The 18,037-nt window shown below is 38.5% G+C and overlaps 1 protein-coding gene across 3 annotated transcripts in view; it reads right to left on the minus strand.

Moving 5' to 3' along the window:
- The window catches only part of snx25 (sorting nexin 25), a 94,799-nt gene that overhangs the window by 26,609 nt on the left and 50,153 nt on the right, over positions 1–18,037 (minus strand). For all 3 annotated transcript variants that reach the window (XM_031895428.1, XM_018095719.2, XM_004911182.4), the window contains exons 3-6: positions 13,374–13,590; positions 11,338–11,510; positions 10,364–10,550; positions 3,189–3,259 (exon numbers count right to left, since the gene is read on the minus strand). In XM_031895428.1, the coding sequence (XP_031751288.1) occupies positions 3,189–3,259; positions 10,364–10,550; positions 11,338–11,510; positions 13,374–13,590 (648 nt within the window). The remainder of the gene's footprint in view (positions 1–3,188; positions 3,260–10,363; positions 10,551–11,337; positions 11,511–13,373; positions 13,591–18,037) is intronic.

The following is an 18,037-nucleotide window of genomic DNA, read 5'->3' on the forward strand; positions in this document are numbered from 1 at the left end:
AACCGTTCAGGGCTGAAACGGCAGATAAGGAGGTAGAAACAATAGGATTTCTACCTCCTTCTGCCGAATCAGCCCCGAAGACAGATTTTGCTCAGGCGCCTTCTATGGTGCCCGATCAAAATCTTTAAACTGGCCCGATTGGGGAGTCGACCGATATCAGCAGCCTCCTGCGATATCGGTCGACTCGCCGACATACCATACACACACCGAATATCGTACAAAACGAGGTTTCGTACGATATTATCGGCGCGTGTATGGCCAGCTTAAGCCCGGCGGTGATCACTGTCTCCCCACCCTAATCCAGTTGTTTTCACAGAATCCTACAGTACTGTACTGTTCTGCGCAGACCTACCAGCTTCTATGAAAAAAATTCTCAGATCCCATATATTGGGCATTTTTATGGCAAAAGTGCAGTGGGCAAAATGCCTGAAATGTACCGTTTTTTGTTTTGTTTGTGTTTTTTTTTTAATACAAGCATAGAAAAATGATTAAAGGGGAAGGAAAGGTAAAAACTAAGTAAGCTTTATCAGAAAGGTCTATGTAAATACAGCCATAAGCACTCACAGAAACGCTGCACTGAGTCCTCTATCAAAAGAAACACAGGATTCCTTGTCTCTTTTTTTGTAAACATGATGTTCCAGTGTCAATGTAATGGTTTCTGCAGAATAAATATTTTGTTCTAGGTGGCACTAATATGGCAAATCTATTGGCAGTAAAATGCCAAAATGACTTTCCTTCTCCTTTAAGGGGTTGTCTTGGCAGTGGCAACAAGCACTGACTGTGGCTATACATTTAGCCATAAAATTACTGGCTGTGCTATAGGCTTTCTTGCAATACAGTCAGCACTGTATTCATGAACAGCAGTCGGGGGGAAGTTTGGTTGTGCCGGCAGAGACAGAGTAGACAGTAGGTGCTGGGCCCTATTGTGGTCTAAGTGCACTTTGAATAAGCACTAAATGGTTCCCTTGATCTTCTATCTGGGGTCTCAGTAAATGACCACTATAGGCTTCTCCTTAACCTAAGTGCCTATAATATAGCGCTTTGTATTTGTAAATACTTTTATATATTTACAACACCAATCAATTAAGTTTTTTTAAACATTTTATAATGGTAACTGTATCTCTTAAGTTCAGACAATTAGCACGGCCCTGCTCGTTGCTGTGGTCCTGATTAGAGGCTCCTTGCATGGAGTTCAATGCATTTCTGTCGTCCCTTCCACTACTCCACCATAGAAACCTATAGGCAGGTTAAATGGATCCTGTTAAAACTGACCCTTGTAATGATCTCCCGGAAACACTGTGTATCGTGCTGCCAATATATAAGTGAAGGATAATAGTAATAAAAACACCTCCCCCTTATGTACATTGTATACTGGGAAGAATTAAATTTTCTTTAATTAAATATTTTTAATTATGCAAAAAAAAAAAAAAAATTTTTTTTGGGATGGAGTTCCTCTTTAAAATGTCATCAGATGTTTCCTTAAATACCCAAAATGCCACAATTCACAGGAGTAACAGTTCTTTATGTGCATATAAGAAGAGCTGAAGTATCACATGCAGCTGCAGCCAAATTGTGGAGCGGCTGAGAAATGATTCTCTTGTGTTACTGGCAATAAAAGCTTTTTATACACAGTCCCCACTGATATATTAGAATCCGCTGCCTTGAAAATGACATTTGTATACAAACGTTACACTGCCAGATACAGCAAAAGGCTCTTACAGAACAATGGGACGCATCTGAATCACACATTTTGAGACCTATTGCAAAAGAAATATAATAGAGTTCTTCGTGCATAGCAGCTGTAGACCTCTATGAACAGAATTTCTAAGCCCAGTTCACAATAGACACAATATAAAGCATTCATTTCCTAATACAGTGTCCTTTTCTTTTCAAAGACATTTTTTTTTTTTTTTTTACAGTGATCAAAAGCAACAGAAAACGATCATGAAAAAAAGCAACCAAAGTACCAAATGTCATGTAAAGAATATTGTATCAACGAAAACAATAATATGAGACCTCTTAGCCCAAGATATAAAAAATTCTAAATACTGAAGATATAGTAAGATAATATGGTTACAACAACCTTTGCCAGGCTGGCCCATAAAATCCCACAGAAGGCTGCATCTAGTTGGACAGATATTCATTAGAGTACTCAAAATCTGAGTAATTGTACAAACTAAATACCACAATACTGCTCGGATGAGTAGTAAAACGCCATTAATGATTACTCAGCAAATCCATTTGCTTTAGATCTAATATACTTATACTAGATATACCATGACCTGGACGAATGAAAACCTTCACAGTCATTATGCCCAAACATGTTTACGCAACCAATGTGGCCAAAACCCCATAGCCCTATGAAATAAACCCAAGAAACAAGCAGCTTTGCTATGTATTAGCTAAGCCTCAGATCTTCTCTCTTAAGTACATGCTAAGAGACTTAAAGGTGGCCATACACGGGCAGATTCAGCTGCGATTTGAGTCCTTCAGACCGATTCAGCAGCTTATTTGCCCTAGAGTGGCAGGGGCCAGGGGGGTGGGTACCACGGCAGGCGTCCCTTGGGGGGGTGCGGGCCCCTACAGTGGCAGCCCCCGTGGGCCCTGCACCCCCCAGTCCAACCCTGGCCACCTAAAGAGTTTTCAGAAGTAAGTGTTCTTCAAACCTGTCAGAAATTTAAAATGGGTTACATTTTAAAAAGTCTTATATTCATGTTGTATTTATCTTCAGCTCACTTCCGCTCCCCCTATCTCCATTCTCTCCCTCTAGATCTCTATAACTTCCCAAACTTCCTTCAATTATCAACTTTGAATTTTCTCTAACTTGTCTTTGATTCCCCTGCTGTCTAAACCTCTCCATTAACTTTTGTCTTCTCTGTCTATTTTTTCCACACATCACCATTTTCCTGCTATAACAAGATGAAGGATGTAAGTAGAGCTAGAAGGAAAATATCTGGATAGCACTTGAATGGAGTCACAATTCCTGCACTCTAGACACATCATTCCTCTCAAGTGCCTAGTGCTGTAAGTATACATACACATACATACACCCCAGAACAAATACCTGGCATGGCACAAATAACATAGTAATCATACCAAGCTCCCCAAAGAGAAGCTTTATGGATGGCACAGAATTGAGAAGAGTAGTAGTATAGTACTGGTAGTTAATAAACAGACACAGAACTCACCTTTTTGCCTTTTCATTTGGGGAAAACTTCCAATTGTGGTTGCTTGAATGATTTCCACTACTATCTGATACCTAAAAGTGAAAGGGGACCAAAATATACATTATTAGTCAAATATAATTGTATAGTAAACCTTTTCTGATTCCTTTACTGAAACAAAACATTACCTACTGCATTGTGATCTTTTCACTCCAATTAATTACAAAGGAAATGTTTGTTTTCTTAATAGGTTTTGTTGAAATTTCAGTAATTATTATTCTGATATCGCAGACGCCTGTTACTAAGGCTACACTGGTGACAAACATGCACATATAGCATTTTGCAGGAGCTGCTCTGAGAAGCTGTGCCCATGTATTGATATTATACTGTATAGGGACCAATGAGATGTCAGATCCTTGCACCGAGGGTTTGGTTGTTGCAAAGGACTGTTCCATGGTAAATGGAAGAAGCCATCCCTGCTATTTTTATGCAACATCAGTCAGAGGATGCAGCCTCATTAAGAAACAGATTTCAATCTTTATGTTGTGTCCGTAATCATGAAAAATTTTACCAAAAATCTCAATAGGGGCCTTAAGAATATGTATAACTGTATTATTGTATTATACTAATGGTCAGGCCTGGGTGAGAAATGAAGCCCTGTGTTTTTGTTTTTTTTTAGCTTAATACCTACTTTAAAAGAGTAAGATATATAATATATTGCCAAAATCCATCCCTTTCTTTCTACTTTAACAGCTAGGCTGCTCATGCATGCTCTCATCCTATCCCGACTTGACTACTGTAACCTGCAACTAACCGGCCTCCCTAACTCCCATCTTTCCCCCCTACAGTCTATATTAAACACTGCTGCCAGAATTCTTCTCCTCTCATCCAGGAGAGTTCAGGCCCTTCCCCTGCTAAAGTCCTTATCATGGCTTCCTATTAAACAAAGAATATCTTACAAACTCCTTCTCTTAACCTTCAAAGCCCTCCATTCCTCTGCCCCTCACTACATCTCTTCTCTTGTGTCTCCTTACGTTCCTGGCCCACTCCTTCGTTCCTCGCAGAGCAATCGTTTGGTTGCGTCCCCCACTAATTCTGCGGTTTCCTGCCTTAAACCTTTCTGCCCCTTACATTTGGAATGCCCTCCCTGATTTCCTCCAGAGAGAATCCTCCCTCAGTCTTTTTAAAATTAAACTTAAAGACTACCTTTTGGAGCACTCACCCAGCACCTGATCTGGGAACCAGCACTTATATTGTAATGTCACCCACTGTGACCTACAGCAGTTATATTTGCCTATTTGTGTCTGTAAGTTACCCCTCCCATATAGATTGTAAGCTCTATGGGGCAGGGACCTCCATCCTCTTGTGTCTTTGACTCTTATCTTATTGCAACTGTATCTTGTATTTATTTATTTGTATTTATTGTTATACTTTGTATTTATCTATTATCTTAATAACCCCTGTTTATATTAATGTATTCTACTGTACATCGCTGCGTACATAAGTAGCGCTTTATAAATAAAGTTATACATACATACATACATACATACATACATCTTCCTTATTTGGAAGGCTATAGTACCCTGAATATGCATGCCTTCTATCCCCATGCCCCTAGATTAAGCCTGCCATACTCAGCCTTTAGCTGTTGGGTACTGTAGTTAATATATCTATACATTTTGTGCCTGTTCTCATTAATAGTATGTGTTTATACATAAACATAACACAAAACTAATTAAACTGAACAGATTAAACAAATCAGTTTTGAACATTACAAAAAACAACATAAGTTGTTTTCATCTTCTCTGCTAGATTTTCCTACCAGAATATTATTTGGTAAAACATGTTATGAACAGTGAAAGTGATAGGAATAACAGCTAAAGTGAGACATTAAAGGGATACGGTCATGATTTTTATGGTATTCTTTTTATTTCTAAATTACACTGTTTGAGCTGCTATCTTGCTACCTTCCCATTGTTCTGCTGATCAGTTGCTGGGAGGAGGGTTATAGCACTCCAACTTGCAGCGCAGCAGTAAAGTGTTACTGAAGTTTATCAGAGCACAGGTCACATAGCTGTGGGACCCTGGAAAATGAAGAATATGGCTAGCCCCATGTGAAATTTCAAAATTAAATTTAAAAAAATCTGTTTGTGTTTTTGAAAACCAGATTTCAATGCAGGATTCTGCTGGAGAAGCTCTATTAACTGATGTGTTTTGAAAAAAAAACATGTGTTTTCCCATGACAGTATTCCTTTAATATTCTTTAACATCAAGCCATGAACATGGCTTCATGCTCACTTTGCTCTTTTCAAAATTAACCAACACTCACTTAAAACAATTATCAACCAATCTCATTGCAGTTTATAGTCTCCAGGCATGGGATTGGCTACCAATGTTGGCTTGCATGGGAAAGTGACCATCTTTTTATCCTACCATTGAAGTGGATCAATAACGTTGCATAGACACACACCCCAGAAAGGTTTGCAAATGATAATGGCTGATTTAATAACATCTTGTTGTAACTCTTGAGAATCAGAACTTTTTCTCATAACAATTTATTCTTATTCTTATTTTAAATTAACCCAAAAAAAGTAAGGGGGCGAGTGCCTGTATAATTTGCTGTTAACAACTGATTTGCCTACATATCTGGGAAATGATCTGATCTTAGTATGGTCAGCTTTACAAAGACTGGTGGCAACAGGTCAGACAGGAAAAAAGCCCTACCCAACCTGCAATGGGAAGGTCCAATAAAGCCTCTAGTTTTACCTTTTTTTAGTACCTGCCCACAAGACAGCAATGAATGAATCCATTATCTAGAAAGCTCTGAATTATGGGACAACTATATTCCATATTAATTCTAATCAAATGATTAAAGAATAAGTAAAACTCATTTCTCTCTCTAAAATTACACTATACAGCCCCAGAATAAACACTCCTTTCTATCTCTCATACCTTTCTTCTCTCATTCTAGTGCAAATTCTGTACCATAAGCAGCCCAACTGCAGCTCTCTCAGCTACTTCCTAGTTTAGCATGAAGCTCTGCCACCTTATCTTTGCTGAGCTCTCTTTCTCTCGCATGCCTGCTGCCTCTGCTTCAATAGAAATCAATCAGGCATGTGCAGTAGGCACCTCTTCAACCATATGCACAGTTAGAGAGAGAAGGAGAGCTCAGCAAAAGGTAAGGGGGCAAAGCTTCATGGAAGGAGCAGGAAAAGCTGATGTTGAGCTGTGCGTGTTACAGAATCTGAGTAAAGGAAGAAAGGTATGTTAGTCTAGGGGCTGTATAGAGTAATTTAGGGGCTTTTATGGAAAAAAAGGCTTACTTATCCTTTAAAAATGTTAAATGTTAAATTATTTCCTTCTCTGCAATAATAATAATTAAAAAAAAACAGTGCCTTGTACTTGATGGTAACTAAGCGACACGAATCCATATTGGTGGCAAAACAAGTATACTGGGTTTATTTAATGTTCAAATCTTTTTTTATCAAAAACGTCAAAATTACCAGAAAACCCCAAGTCCTGGGCATTCTGGATAACAGACCCTACACCTGTACCTATATTATACCGGGATCTCTATATGATTTATTTTGCAGGAAGCATTATTTTTTATATTGAAGTGAACATGATGATTAATATAGGGACTCCCTAAGCACAATTACACAGATCTGTGGCTCTCCAACTGTTGTAACAATTATATCTGATTTCTACATTAGAAATATATGCGTCATGTTCTGATATAGTGTTTAGCACATGCATAAGGCTATTTAGGAACTGCAACTCGCTGCCACTAAAGTGACTGTACATGACAGATTTCAGTTGTGTTTTGCAGCAATCATCAATTACTTTATTTTTTCCAGGTGCAGAAATCTATGTTCCAAAAAATTACGAGTGACAGAGACATTCTAAAGTACTAAAAATGTCAGGAAGCTAAATGAGCTAGGTAAATAGAAGCCAATAGAAGCCAGCAGTAGATATAAATATATAAGATATTTTATTTTACCTTGGGGCATATTCTCAGTCTAATAAAGTGGCTTTGCTTTTTATTCACATGCAATTGGACTATTAATTAGAATAACCGAGGATATGTTGCCCTTCCAGTGCCACTATTAGTGCAGGCAGAATGACATTTAAAACTATTTTTTTATTGGATAAAAGAGTGCATATTGCTTTTATTAAAAGAAAGTCAATACTCACATTTGAATAATGCCATATGCATTGCTACATCCTTATATGAATCAGCTATGCAGGCACAAAATTCACATGCCTTTGTAGCAGGGCCATATATTTATTTGAGGGCCTGTGCCTTAGGTGGCAGACTTGGGCGGAAGCCCTCACAAGTCTATATAATAAAATAAAATGTTTGGGGGGGGGCCTCATATGCTGCCACCGGATACTTTCTTGCAAATTTCGGAGGCAGGGTAGGGGGGTGGGCTGTACCGAAATGTGTTCATCAGCACATGTGCTGTTTTGGCTAAGGGAGGAACGTATCTGTTCCCTTTAGTACGGGCACATCATAATCCCTATTCACAAATACTGACAGTTTACTTTGCCTGACACACCACATCTGCTTGTGTCCTTCCCAAGTCACCACCCACACATGCTTCTCTCTCTTAGAGCAGTGGCACACAGGGAGATTAGTTGCGCTGCAACAAATCTTTGTTACTGCAGGAGACTAATCTCCCCGCAATGCCATCCCAACGGCAAGAATGTAAATAGCGGTGGGATGGCATACGATTTCTTCAAGTTGCCCGAAATTGCCTCTCGAGGAAATGGGGACTTCTTGGAATGAATCCCAGAGGCAGATCCAGGGTGTTTTATATAGAAGCCATTTGTTTCAGGAGAGGAAGTGACAGCAGTTCAGTTATGTCTGCGCCATCTCACAGAACAGCCCTGTCAACTCATATGGATAATGGAGCTTAATGCAAGATAATTTCAACTGCCAATAAAACTCAGAGCTGATATTTCTCAACCAAATGAACAAGTATCCAGGCAACAACATCATTTTTTAGAACATCTACACATTATCCTGCACTTGAAACGTGAATGTTATATGTAAATTTATACCTGCGCCAAACAACCCAATGGATCATAATGTGGAACAATGGAACCCTGGGGGGGTTCGAAAAACTATCCAATACATATTGGTGTGGCAGCCATTCGGAAGCCAACTTGGTTCTGTAGGAGCGGAGCACAGACTTTTATTGGCTCGTGTATGGCCAGTTTAAAACCATCATCTGGAATAAATATCACCCCCCTTGAAAAGGCATATGTAGTTGCTAGGTAACAAAAATAGTGAACAGGATGAGTAACTAACATAATGCAACAATCATTTTGGGTTCATCCTTTCAACTGTATTAAATCTTCATTATTATAGTGACTGATACAAAACATTACAATCATGTATGCACGAAAAGTCGGTATGGAGGATTGACTGGTGGATGTATGATAATCCTCCGTAGAGGCTCATCATGTGTATATTAGGGAGGATGGGATCCATTGCATAAGATATTATGCAGATTTACATTTTCCTTTTTCTCCCCACATGGATATATATGGTATGTATTCCGTTTAATAGTAACAGCTTGGCAAGAACTGCTAATGAGAGCTTCTTCGCTGTTACTGTTAATAGATGCTCTGGCGCCTATTCCTCCTACGCTGCCTAATTTTACTGCGCCCTCTGAACCTTTAGCAGCTCTGCAACCTGAAGGACCCTGATGGCTTCTCTGCTTTTACAAAATCTATTGAGTTTTTATGAACTGGTGCATTTACAAGCCATCTTGTATTTTAATCTTAAAAATAAACATTACAATCTGCTCTAGGAATACACCAAAACCTTTATGGTGTGAGGATGTGTATTACTGTTAGTCTCCCCCATACTGTCACTGCTTCATGCAGATGCCTTTTTCATTTGCTATAATTGCAGAAATTTAAAGGGATACCGTCATGATTTTTATTATATACATTTTATTTCTAAATTACATAGCAAATAATTCACTCTACCATTTAAAATTTTATTCTTAAAAGAGGCATATTGGATAAATGGGAAAAACCCTAATTTTGTAGCCAATTATGAATATATGGTGCTGGTTTCACTTTGTGCTAAAAAGTAATCCTACCTGTAAAAATGGCCCAGTTCTCTGTCTGTGTTTGAAATGAAGGGTGGGTGTGTCCTAATGGTCCCAGCCAGAAGCACAGTAGGAGGGGGAGAGCCAATCACAGCCTTGCACTCACACAAGCAAAGACAGGTTTCAGTTCCCTATCAGGTCAACCTAGCTGCTGATTCCTATCCTACAATGCAGTGTACTGAGAGCCGCCGGCCCCCCTGCACATCCAGAGAATTCAGCCAGCAGGAAGTGGAACAGATGGGCGGGACTAGTGGGGTTTTGGTGGAATTTCCCAATAAATCAGTCTGAAACACAACTTTTTTTTTTTTTTTTAAGCATAATCCTTCTATATCTAGAGGAGTATAATTCACTGGTACAGTCATCATTTTTATAGGACATGTCTCTTTTAAACCAACAAATGCATTTTGTTTTAGTTGTATTATTCATGTGTAGGTGCCATCTCAGTGCATTGTGCCTGAGTCTGAGCTTTCAGAAGGAGCCAGCGCTACACATTAGAACTGCTTTCAGGTAACCTATTGTTTCTCCTACTCCCATGTAACTGAAGGAGTCCCAAGCCGGACTTGGATTTCTTACTACTGAGTGCTATTCTGATATCTACTGGGAGCAGCTAACTGGCTGCCCTCCCAGACCAGTGATTCATCCAGTTATGATGGCACCTACACACCAATATAACTAAAAAAAAATACATTTGTTGGTTCAAGAATAAAATTCTAAATGGTAGAGAGAATTATTTGTTATGTAACAGTGTAATTTAGAAATAAAAAGTATACCATAAAAAGCATGATAGAATCCCTTTAAGACTGTACATAGACCAGGGACTTGTGCCAAGGTGGCTATGAACAAGAATAAAGATAATTTGCACTATAGAAGGAAAAGGATAATATTAGAAAAATGGGTGAAAAAGATGAATTTTGAGTTCGTTACATCTATGTCACTGTCATTGATTAATTTATACCATATAACCCACAATGATATTTTATAAATAGGTAGAGCCAGTTGATTAAGTACTCAAGGACAGACAACTGAAACATTTATTTATATATTATTTATATAAAAAAAAAAAACAACAAGTACCGTAGCTGTTTCAGGAACTCAACATCTGAACTGCTTGTGATGAGCTTGATAAATTCCTCATAGGAAGGAGCATATGTGTAGGCCTTCTTGTGACGCTCATTCACCTGTTCTCTGTACTCGAGCTGGCTGAGCAACATCTGATTAATGTAATCCGGATCACTCAGCAGCTCCACCAAGGGCTTCAGCACTGTAAGAATAAAGTAAGGAAACCAGACGGTGAAGGTCACTACAGAGATGGAACTGCATGCAATACCCTGCACAGAACCAAACACTGCAAAGAACATAAGCATAAAAATGAAATGTATATTATATGAATAAGAAATTGTTTATTAGAGTCTAATTTGTGGGGTAAAGGCCAAACACAGAGAATTACAGATTTCAAATGACTTATATGTTTGAGAATCCAAACAGTACATGAAATCCACCATTTCTTTTCCCATCACATAAGCAAACAAAGAGCACAAAGAAAGGACATAAGTATAAAGCTATAAAGGTATATTGTCTAAACTAGCAGGGATAATACTGGTAGTTATAAAGGAGCTACCAACTGCTTTACAAGTCACAAACCTTCCTAGTTTCTGTTGTGTACCCAAAAGTCTCCATTAATATGCATAACAGTTAATTAACAAACTACACAATTTCTTATTGTTAATTCACATAGTTTTTCATATGGCTCCTTTATTATAAACCTTTGACTAATCAGTTACAGAGCATTAATTATTAAAGCTAATATATTATTCTTCAAAATGGTCTGTGTTTCTTCTAGGAATACTAACCAACAGACAAGCCCCTATCTTGTTGTGGCCAAGGCAACATGAAACAAATGAGCGACTCATGTGCAGTTATGGATAGTTCTGTAACTATAAGATGACACCATGACATTGTAACTTTTCAATGACACCATTTTAGCAACAATACAAAACAAATGGAAACTTTCTGTTTTGGATAGAAAGATTCGACTTCCAGGAACACACCTTTAGTTGCAAGGATTTCTGAGAGTACAATCCGTAGGCAGCGAGACCGTGCATCCCGTGTAGGCAGCAAGCAGAGAACCAAAACCTGAGCACATGACTGCAAGAACTTGACCTCTTCTTCTGAATTTTTTAAACAGGGGTGGAGAGCAAACAGTCTTGGCTGCTCATCCTGTCTGGAAGAAAAATACAAAAAAAAGGAGAGAAAAAAAAGCAAGGAAACTGAAGTTCAATGAAAAATACAAAGGGGACAAAATGCACTATAGTTAGGCAGAGACAACATGCTATTTATTAAGAACTCACTACCAGTCACATCACTATGTGCTATTGCCAATTGTACGGTACATCCCATTACAGTTAGCAGCACTAGCCTGTATCTAATTCCTATCTTTCAAATCGATCCTTTTGTTCTTCCTATGCCAACAACTTCTACAAATTCTTGCTTAGTGGGGTACATCAAGGCTCCAAAACTTGAAACCCTTCTTCTCTTAATTTACATTTGTGGTTTTACACAAAATAGCTCTTACCATACAAATGTAATTGCCTTTTATTAGGAATTGATAAAAAAACTAGATTTTGGTGTGGCAGTGGATGTGATCTACTTAGACTTTGCTAAAGCATACGATACAGTACCACACCCAGGGTTACCGATTAAAGGAATATTGGCCTGGAATATATTATTTGCTCTTGGGTAGATAATTCACTAAAGAAAAACAGCAAAAGTGGATCACTTAACATGACAATAACAACAAAACACATCTGTTACCTGTATTTTGTTATGCTTAATATGATATAAGCAATAAAATGGATTTATTTTACAAGAGTTTTAGCGAATGGAGCATGTTCTAATTGTCCAGTTTTGTAGAGTACTGCAGGGGTCCGGCATTGGCACTATGCTTTTAATTATTTATTTTTATTAATGGGTGAGGTGGGTGTTGTAAGTACTGTCTGTATTTTTGCTATTTATACTAAATTGTGCAAAACTAGCAGTTCTATGCAGGTTTCTGTCACTAAGTAGTGAGATTTAAAAAATGTTTCATTACTTAAAGATCCTTTTCTTTAACTAAAAAGTGTCACATGTGAAACAAAAAATGCCAAAGGCTGTAACACATTGTAAAATACAGACGCAAGTCACAAGACCATAATCAGTTGGGCTCACTAACTTATTGACAAAAAGTTGAATGTAGGAACTTGGTTTAATACAGAAGAGCATTTAACAGTATGGTCACATGTTCCAACAGCAGCCAATCATGTGTTGTAAAATTGCACTACTCACGGACAATGTTATTAATATTATATTAATATCACTAGTACATGGGTCACTGTGGTATTTTGTGTGGGTCTCTTTAACAACTGCTCTGCTCATCAGTTTGTGACTGGTCTTCATTCTTTATTTAGCCTTGAATCTCACAGGCATGGAACTTAACTACTATATGCTTTCTAGGGGGTTAAAAAGGATGGGTCTAAGTGCTTATATAACATAATACATTTATGTAAATGTGAACTACCCTCTGAAAAGAAATTATTAAAGGACCAGTAATACAGCAAAAGAAAAAAAAAATTAGTCTAGTTGTTATCTCTGCTGATGGATTAAGCACAGAACTGTATGCCTTTTCAGTAATTAGTTATTTTCACATTATATATTTATAAATACATTTACTTACAATACAGTTCTAACGATCATTCTTTCCCAGCAGACTCACTAATATATCACTTTATAGTGAATAGTGTAGCACTTTAGTAAACCTTGAGGATCATCTTACACAGAACACATGTGATAGGATGCAGCTAGACACTAATGAACAACAAATATCTGAATGTAGTAATGAGTTACTAGGGAAAATGTAGCACATAATATTTTATTACAGTACTGCTGAGGCATGATGTATGTTATAGTCCAGTCATAAGGTAGCTTTACAGTATAACTGGACTATAACATACATCATGCCTCAGCAGTACTGTAATGGTAACGTGGGTGCTGCCGGCAAGGTATTGAGCTAAATATGAAAGGGTTGCAGGTGCTCACTTTGGTTTGTTACCTAGAACTCGCAGCCTTGAGCTCACAGAAGTGCGCCAGAAGATTTTTTACTACATCATTGCAGACCACCCTGACAACATCAATATGGGTGAGCCGACTGCGCAGTTGCCTGGCCAACTCCCAGAAGTCATCAGACAAAAAGTGATACAGTTGGCCGTCGTCCTTGGTGAGATCGCCATACCAGGAAAGGATGTAGTCCCTGTAGCTGTAGTCAAACACTGAAAGAGACAAGGACACAGAAAGAGCAACAAGGACTGAGCACGGGCTATTAATGCATAATCTGAAAGCAATCACTTGAGCTTTTGGAGAAGAATAAAATACAATATTGATTTATGGAAAACTACTATACGAGATGAAGTTCAGCGTTAGTCTAAAGCGGTGTTTCTCACACAGTTGCAGCTCTGTTGGACTCTATATTCCTCATCCTTCTTCTATAATACCACTCTCTATATTAACTGAGCTTCTGGACAAAAAAAAAATCCTACCCCATGTGTAAATTGGGAGGCACGGTCCAGTCTGCCCTGCCATTCATAAATGAGCCCTTATATAAAAAGTTTAGGCTCACTTTAACCCATTACATGACATAAAGGGGTTGGGGAAGAAAGCTCCCATATTAAAATGAAACAGGTAGTAAAAGATCCCCACCCCCCCACTGCCCATCCCCAGGAAGGAAAGAAACCAATGCAACCTAAATATATAGCAAGATAATACAATAACAGCTGAAAGCTTAATTTCAGGGCTAGCAGCCAATAAGCACATACAGTTTAGTTGTCAACTGCAATCAGATTTATACTAACTGCCATTAGACACAAGGCCTAACTTTGCAATGGTAAATAAATGTACCCTTTGACTGTATTTCTTGATATAGTTGCCGGACATTGGCCGACATATTTTACTCCATTTGTTCTTTAATAACATACATTTTTATAAGAAATTTAACACAAACAGTATTTGTCACATGACAGCAGATTGGTTCAAGAACAAAATTGGTAAATAAAAAGTACACCATAAAAATCATGACAGTATCCCTTTAAGGTAATTTGCTAATATTGACTATTACCTCCTAAATAGTTAAACAGGGCAGATTAAACAGGGAAAGCTTGTAAAACAGATCTAGGGAAACATGGGCAGGGCAGTGTAATCCTGCTGTTTCATTCTGCAGCACTTTTTTTTTTTGTTAATTTACATTGATTCCCCTATTTGCTAGAATAGTATGTAATGTGCTTTATAACTTGTTGGCATTATATAAATAATTGAAAACAGATTCAGTTTAAGCTAGCATGGTGAGTGTACTTCAGTAAGCTACAATATATTATATAGGTGATAAATAGGAACAGCCTTTCCTAGAAATGATTTGGCTCATCTATAATTAGAAAGCAGAGATCAAAACAGTTTTCATGTTTATGTCTAATGCTGTGCAGGCCTCTGATGCTATCTTTATTCAGCTCTGAGTCAGAATATAGTACAATAACAAGGAATTGCTTTTGTTGCTGCTGGACACAGGCCGCTCGCTTTACATTCCATAGCATTACAAATTGCCCTTCTCACTAGAGCTATGAAAGCATTTGAGAGCACAAAGGCTATTTCTGTGCACACAGCTACAAAAGGATTTAGAGTAAACACTGGAGACATGCTAGAGCCTGATTCAATGGATCTGTAATTGGTAATTAACTGCAGTATGACCAGAAACCAGACTTTACAAGCCATGAAGTGGCTACTAGGGATTAGTTAATCTGTCTGCCGCTTTTTTTGGGCAAAGTGAAACGGCAAAAATGTCAAACAATTGTTGTGCAGGTCATATCAAAGTAATGATGCGCCAAACTTTTTTTGATGCGCATCAATTTTTTACTCGCGTGACAAATGTTGGTGCCTGTTTCGCAAAAAAAATCTGCCAATGACGAAATGCAGAAATTTGTTGCGAATCCATGACTGCCAAATTATTTTGCCCATCACTAGTGGCTATCCTTTGGTAGAGCGCTAACAAATATAACAGTTCTCAAGCACAGACCTAAGTTCTTAGGTCTGGAGAGGAATTCCTTGTTACACTACCTTTGGCTTCTTTGCTGCCATTTATATAGGGCCCTGCAAAAAGTTTATTTTCAGTTAAAGTGCTGTCCTTATACTCCTAAACTACTGGTGGTTTGATGACATGTCAAATACCTTTAACTGAAAAGGATCATTAACATTTATTACACTGCTGCTTGAAATGCCTGCAGTTCATTTAACAATGAGATGGAAAGAGATAAGAAGGCTTAGCTGAGGCAATGTAAATGGACACAGTGTACTTACAAATTATATAAATATTTCAGACCTGAACATCTAATGTCAATATTTAAAAATAAATTCTGCGCCATCACACATCAGCAATAATGTGGCGACAGAAGCATGGCCTCAGACCTGTAGATATGGGTGGTAGATACCACTTTGATTAGAAGAACTCCAAGGCCAAAGCTTAAAGACGCTTTATTTAGGAGGTTTCCTTACAAATGTGTGTATAATAACACAGCATATAAATTCATGACCTGTAAAAAAATTGCAATTATATCACTCTGGTGACTTCTTATAGTTTACACCAGAAGGTCCCTTTGACCTGCTGTGATCCAGTAGGATGATAATTCTCACAGGTCTCAGTTAAGGAAATAAACAGATCTAGGCCCAAAGTCTACTAGCACCCCAGGCAAGCCCCTTGTTGTCATTGTACCCCCCCCCCTCAAATCGGAAGATAGAGGTCAGTCCACCCACCACAGTTGTGCTCAAGAAATATGTCTCTGCTGCCTACCCCTAGTTCTAGCCCTAGAAATAGAGAGCATCATGTGGCAAGATGCATGTATAGAGGCTTATACTGTCACAAGGTATAACATACAATATAATCTCATGTGCCTTATTCAGCAATGATTTGCACTGATGGCAGATGCACACCAAATGCAACAATTAATATTTATTTAAAATCAAAATTACTAGATAAAAAGATGCAGTTTCTAAAAATTAGTTTTAAGAGCTCAGGAAATTGATTAAGTGCTGTGGGTTTACAGGTCATGAGATCAGAACACGAGCCAGGTCCAACGGACTATATTCATTTAAAAATAAATGTTGTCAGAACGATATGCAGGTATATCTCTAGAGCTCAGGTTTTTACCTGGTATTTAATGTAATAAAAAAGGAACTAAGTTTGCCCAGAAGCAGTAACCCTTAGCAACCAATCAGCAGGCAGCACTTACTGGTCACCGGTTTAAAAGCAAACATCTTATTGGTTACTATGGGTTACTGCTAATGGGGAAACTTAAGGCAGTCAAACAGGAGCAGATTTCAGCTGCCAATTCAGGTCTTTTATTGATTCGGCAGCTTATCTGCCCCTGTATGGCCACCCACCAACGGGCCTACTCGACCGATATCTGGCCTAAAATTGGGCAGATCTCGATCTGGCAGGTTTGATTTTCTGTTGGATTGGGAACCACATCGGCTCATTGATGCCGGCTCCTATGCCCTAGGGCCAAACTACTGAATTCGCCCAATATCGCCCACCTTTAAAGGAGAATGCAAGTCAAAATTTAAAAAGCATACTGCCCAATAGTCCTCCTATTGTTTAGTAAAAACACCACACTTTTGGCTCACCTAATCAAATATTTACTCAGTCACACTTACTTCACATTTTCTAGAACAGGCAGCCATCTCTAAAAAGGTATTCTCCCTTCCTTTCCCTCCTTGCTTCATACTGCACATGTGTTTCATTCCCTCCCACCCTCCCCTCTGCCAGATCCGCTTCTGATTGGCTGGTGGGCATGTGTAGCTCAGAGCAGGAGACAGGATCAATTTACACACATGCTCAGAGAATAGGAAGGCTGCCGCTGGCACCTACAGGAAGGGGAGAGAGATTTTAGTGATGTCACTGTAGGCTTCACACTGCTGTAGGCTGCCAGCACCATATCTCAGAGAAGCAAGCAGGGATCTGGGAATTTAGATATGCAGTAAGTACTTAAAAAGAATGCCTTTAGACTTATTTTTAATTTATATTAAACTTTCATTGTCCTTTAAGGAGAAGATTGGGAGAAGATTTGCTCGTTTGGTGACCAAATCAAGCGAATCCTACAGTGTATGGCCACCTTTAGTGTCTCATTACACATGGGGGTTAGTATAAATGGAGTTTGCAGAACTGCAGCAGCTAGACCTGCAAACGTTATTGTTTGCATGCAGTGACCACAGTATGAAATAAACAGATAAGATAAGGATGCAAATTGAAGAATCACACAATTACTCACTATTACAATGAAGGTGCCTAGAAGCGTATTTGCATTCATGATGTCTCTGTTCAGGATCAGCAAGGAATTATTACACATAATCAGCAAGAGACAATCGTGTTGCTGAAATTGGATTTCTCTGTAGAGAAATAAAAGTCTGCGTCTCTTATCTGAGATAAGGGACACAGATGCAAAGTATGACATTTCAACCAAAGATGTGATGTATGCCAGCCTTAAAAGGTTATTTCCACAGCTCCAAAACTATTTCAAAGATAAGCATATTGACAAGAAACATCATTAGCTACTTATTATCTAGTCCAGTGCTGTCCAACTTACATGTAGCGGGCCAATTATATCCCATACAGCCTGTTGGAGGGTCAGATTCTTTAAAATTATGATGTCATACAGTGAAGTCTATGGAGCCTCTGAG

The sequence above is a fragment of the Xenopus tropicalis genome, chromosome 1 (assembly GCF_000004195.4).
Source record: "Xenopus tropicalis strain Nigerian chromosome 1, UCB_Xtro_10.0, whole genome shotgun sequence".
Taxonomy (NCBI): Eukaryota; Metazoa; Chordata; class Amphibia; order Anura; family Pipidae; genus Xenopus; species Xenopus tropicalis.